The sequence below is a fragment of the Juglans regia genome, chromosome 4 (genome assembly GCF_001411555.2).
Source record: "Juglans regia cultivar Chandler chromosome 4, Walnut 2.0, whole genome shotgun sequence".
In the NCBI taxonomy this organism is placed as follows: Eukaryota; Viridiplantae; Streptophyta; class Magnoliopsida; order Fagales; family Juglandaceae; genus Juglans; species Juglans regia.
This window is the reverse complement of record NC_049904.1, coordinates 32,755,473-32,761,020: the sequence shown is the minus strand read 5'-3', so window position 1 is coordinate 32,761,020 and position 5,548 is coordinate 32,755,473. Positions and strand designations below refer to the sequence as shown.

General features: G+C 33.2%; 1 protein-coding gene across 1 annotated transcript; it reads left to right on the top strand.

Moving 5' to 3' along the window:
* LOC118348235 lies at positions 1 to 5,495 on the top strand. The gene is made up of 5 exons (XM_035689298.1): positions 1 to 2,871; positions 3,720 to 3,990; positions 4,496 to 4,574; positions 5,186 to 5,306; positions 5,490 to 5,495. Exons 1-5 carry the CDS (start codon positions 1 to 3, stop codon positions 5,493 to 5,495), a joined length of 3,348 nt encoding a protein of 1,115 aa, XP_035545191.1.
* The last annotated feature ends 53 nt before the right edge of the window (positions 5,496 to 5,548 follow it).

Genomic DNA, 5,548 nt, shown 5'->3' with positions numbered 1-5,548 from the left:
ATGTACGTAAAAATTGAGACGTCAAGATTGGATTATTTTCGTAATAAGCAACAAGAGATTCGATCTGAAGTATATCAAGGAATAGTTGACAGTCTATCAATTGGACAAAGCAATGCTTCTAAAGTTGGTAAACGCATCATTCTGCCTTCTTCTTTTATTGGAGGTCCAAGAGATATGCTTAAGAGATATATGGAAGCAATGGCTTTAGTCCAACGCTTTGGAAAACCGGACATCTTTTTAACCATGACATGCAACCCAAGTTGGAAAGAAATCTTAGATGAATTGGGTCCACAAGAAGAAGCACAAAATCGTCCTGATTTGATTGCACGTATCTTTAGAGCAAAATTAGAAGAACTGAAGGATGAATTATTCAAACGGAAGATATTTGGGAAAGTTTCAGCATACGTATACGTCATTGAACATCAAAAAAGAGGACTACCACATGCACATTTCTTGATCATACTACAAAGAGATTGGAAAATCTATACTCCAGAATCTTTTGATGAAATTGTATCAGCAGAAATACCTGACAGAGAAAGAAATCTACATTTGCACAAGACAGTAAAAAGACATATGATGCATGGCCCCTGTGGAGTACTGAATCCGAACAATGTGTGTATGAAAGCAAATGGCAGTTGTAAAAACCACTTTCCAAAAGGTTTTGTACCTAACACAACCGTTGGAATCGATTGTTTCCCACAGTACAAACGTTGTGATAATGGAATGACTGTCAAAGTCAGAGGTAAAGATTTAGATAACCGTTGGGTTGTTCCACATAATCCATATCTCCTCGCAAAATTTGATTGTCACTTGAATGTAGAAATTTGCTCAACAATCAAAGCAGTCAAATACCTTTATAAGTACATTTATAAAGGTCATGATCGTGTTGCTTTCAACTTGATTCCTGGACAAAACATCCAAGATATAGATGAAATCCAACAATTTCAATCAGCCAGATGGATCGCTCCACCAGAAGCTATGTGGAGAATATACGGTTTTATTCTTAATGAAATGCATCCATCAGTTTACAGTTTACATCTACATCTTGAAGATCAACATCTGGTAGCTTTTCATGCACATGACAACCTTAACAATATTCTGAGATCTGATTTTACGGCAAAATCAATGTTGACTGAATTCTTTTCAACAAATCAAACTAATGAAAATGCACGAAAACTACTGTACAAAGAATTTCCTGAAGCTTTTGTTTGGAACCAACAACACAAAATATGGACTCCAAGAAAGAAGAAAACTGTTATAGGCCGCATTGTTACAGCAAGTCCATTCGAAGGTGAAAGGTATTACTTACGGATATTGTTAAATCATATAAGAGGCCCTTTATCATTTGACCACATCAAAACAGTTGGCAATGTCACTGCACCAACCTTTCGTGAAGCAGCTACATTACATGGTTTGTTACAAAGAGATACCAGTTTGCAAGATTGTATGCAAGAGGCTTCCTTATACCAAATACCACACAGTTTAAGACGGCTATTTGCAACAATTTTAGTATACTGTAATCCAACAAATCCTAGAGAACTTTGGGAATATTTTGAACAAGATATGTCAAGTGATTTCCAAACAAGTGTTGCAACATCAGCAGATATTAGGACAAAAGTCTTACGAAGCATCTCTTCTACACTTGAATCGATGGGAAAAGACATAAACATGTTTCATTTAATAGAACATGATGTCTCTTTTGATCAGAACGAAACTGAAGCTAGAGAAATAAATGATGAATTTGCAGTTTCAATACCAGAAGAAGATCTTATGGCTTCGATGAGTCTTAATTCTGAACAACAACACGCCTATGAATCAATTTTGCAGAAAGTCCTTCTAAATGAATCTGCTGCATTTTTTATTGATGGTCCGGGCGGAACAGGGAAAACATTCTTATATAAAGCACTTCTCGCTACAGTAAGATCAAAAAACTTAATTGCTCTTGCAACTGCATCGTCTGGTGTTGCTGCATCTATTTTACCTGGAGGTCGAACAGCCCATTCACGCTTCAAAATTCCATTAGATCTTGACAAAAATAGTACTTGTTGTGTAAGCAAACAAAGTGCTCTTGCCAAATTGTTACGTCTTGCAAAGCTAATCATATGGGATGAAGCACCTATGTCTAGAAAAGAATGTATGCAAGCATTGGATAAAATGTTACAAGACATAACTGATTCAAGGTTACCATTTGGTGGAAAAATTATCGTTTTCGGTGGAGATTTTCGTCAAGTCTTACCTGTGATTCGGAAAGGTACAAGACAAGAAGAAGTTAAAGCCAGTTTAGCATCGTCATATTTGTGGTCTACTTTAACTAAGATTAGGTTGAGTGAGAATATGCGAGCAAGATTCGATCCAAACTTCTCAAATTATTTACTTCAGGTCGGAAATGGAACAACACCAATCACAATTGAGAATAAGATCAAAATTCCCAATGAAATGCTCATTCCTTACAGAAATGATGTGGAGTCTTTAGATGATCTAATCGATGCAGTCTTCCAAGATATTGGCAGCTATTCAGAAAATTTATCCGAAATGACAAATCGAGCTATCTTGACACCAAAGAACAACTCTGTCGATGAGATAAATACAATACTTATTCAAAGATTTCCTGGTACAGTTACACAATACTATAGCTTCAATGAAACGATTGATACATCAGAACAAGGAATCATGGAGGATTTTTTAAATACATTGACACCAAATGGACTTCCACCTCATGAGCTGTTATTAAAAAAAAATTGTCCCATCATGTTACTCAGAAATGTCAATCCTTCAGAAGGTTTATGCAATGGAACACGTCTTATTTGTCGCAACTTTGAACGAAATATCATTGATGCTGAAATTGCAGTTGGTCACCACACCGGAAAAAGAGTTTTCATACCAAGAATTCCTTTCTTGCCAAATGCAGATGACAATAGTGGTTTTCCATTCAAAAGAACACAATTTCCTATCAGATTAAGCTTTGCAATGACAATAAATAAAGCACAAGGACAGACATTAGATTTTGTTGGTGTATACTTGCCTCAACCTGTATTTTGTCATGGCCAACTCTATGTAGCACTATCAAGAGCCAAGACTTCTGCTTCAGTAAAAGTTCTTATAAGACCAGTATCAACTCAAGATTGTGAAGAAGCTGAAACAAATAATATTGTTTATAAAGAATTACTAACACTAGCATATCCATCATAAACTTCTGTAAGTAATCAAATTTCAATATATACCTCTCAATTAAATACAATTTGTTTTTCCATTATGTAATTTTCAGAACTTCCTGTTTTTCTATTATTGAAATTGTCTTATTTAAATTCAATTGTTTAAACTAATATTTTTTTTTCTCTTCATTTATAAGTAGGCTTCAACATGCGGACTATCTATACCTCAATCAAAGACATTACTCCAAGTACAAAAAATTGGAGCATCAAGATGATTGTGTCAGACAAATCTCCCAAACGTACTGCACAACATTCACCGACAAAATATCAAAATCTGACATTGATAGACCCTGAGGTAACATTGATATCATTATCATTCTTGCAAAAATATACTTAATATTTATATTATATTCCTTCACATGATATATCCAAAATAAATATGTTTTCCCCTTACAGCATAGATTCATTCTAACTATATTCTCAGATTAAATCTTATATATATTTAATAAATACTATTTTACAATCAATAGAATAGAAATAACTATTCATTTATACAATATTATGCAGGGCAACCGACTACAAGCAACAATTTTCGGCAAAGATATAGACCTACGTAATGACATGTTGCACATCTTCCGGTCTTACTACATCAGTAATGCTTATGTTAAGCCTTTAGATCCCAGGCATAGAATTGAAGCGCATGAATACCAGTGGATCTTAAATTCAAGAACAATCATCGAAAACATTCAAGATAATGAAGTGGAATTACAACCACCAGAATATGATATTATCCCATTCACCAATCTGCATGAGTACAAAGACACTGGAACTGAAATAGGTAAATATCACATCGATATATTTAACGTACATCTTGATACTCTTATTCAGTTTTCACAATTTTTTTTTTTAACATAATTGGACAGCTATTCTGGCGATCGCAATATACATGAAACCTCCTAGAGAAATTACCTCAAAACATGGGCCAACAAAAATTAAAGAAATATATGTTATCGACCAGAGGTAAAAAAGATTTCTCAACTATATATGTGATATTAATAAATTCTTTAATTAACTTATTTTCAATACTATTTCATCATACTACACTTTTAAATATTTTCTCCTAAAATTTACAGCCTAATGCCCATATGGTTGACTATGTGGAGTCGATTTGTGGATGGTGAATGTCGAACAATCTCTGATATTATTGAAGCTAAGCCAACTCTACTCGCAACACGTATAAAAGTTGGTTCATACAATGGTATATCACACAACTTATAGTATCAACATTTATTAAAAATAGAATGTTATTATCTACTAACAAATATCTTTTCTTTATAATATAGGTCTCTCTCTTTCGTCTCAACCAACAAGTGTATTTACCTTAAATCCTGTCATCCCTGCTGCAACTCCATTATGTCAATGGTAATTCTTTCTTACTTTATTATATACATATACAATTTGTACCTACTATATCTTTTCCTCCATTATTTCTCTCATTCATTTTAAATTATTCTAAAAATATTTAGGACACTGCTAAACCATGCACTGCTTGAAGAAATCGTCGAAAAAAATCTACATCACACAACGGCATCAGCATCAGCATCGACATCAAATGTTGACATGAAAGACATAATTAAGCTTGATGATCTTGCTGGTTTTCTTAAATCATTACAGCCAATGACGGTACATTTCTAACTTTATCTTAAGACTACATATTATTTACAACCACTAAAAATATATATCTGTTGCAAAATTAATGCAGAAAGTAAAATTTTGGATTAAAGCAACTATTTGTGTGGTTGATCTCCATCAAATATTCTTCTACATGTCCTGCATTGGATGTAAAAAGGAGACTGGATATGAATAAAATGAAAAATTTCAATGTTATCATTACAAATACATGAGTAATGCACAACCACGGTATACATCTTATATTCATATTTTACGTCGTAAATGTTCCTTTAATCAATTTTATATTATATTTAAATTATTGCTTAATCATTCAGACTAAAAAATATAGTTTGTTTATATAGCTGTCGAGCTTACATCGACGTTGACGATGGTAATGGACGACTAAGAGCTGTCATGTTCGGTAAAATCGCAGAAGAAGCTCTAGGTTGCACAGCAATCGAACTAATGGAACATACAGGAGAGGTAACCAACTTATTCAAATTCCAATTTATATTTTAAAAACATTTAATTTTAGATATTCAAATAGGAAGTTATTAAAAATATATTTTACATTAAATTTATTCACCATACAGGAACATTTACCGTATATCCAAAATATTGCAAAATTATGTTCAACAAAAAAATGGATCATACAATTGGGTGCAGATTTAGATCAACTCCAAAAACAACGTCACAAAAACTTTAACGTTCTCTCCATAAATGTT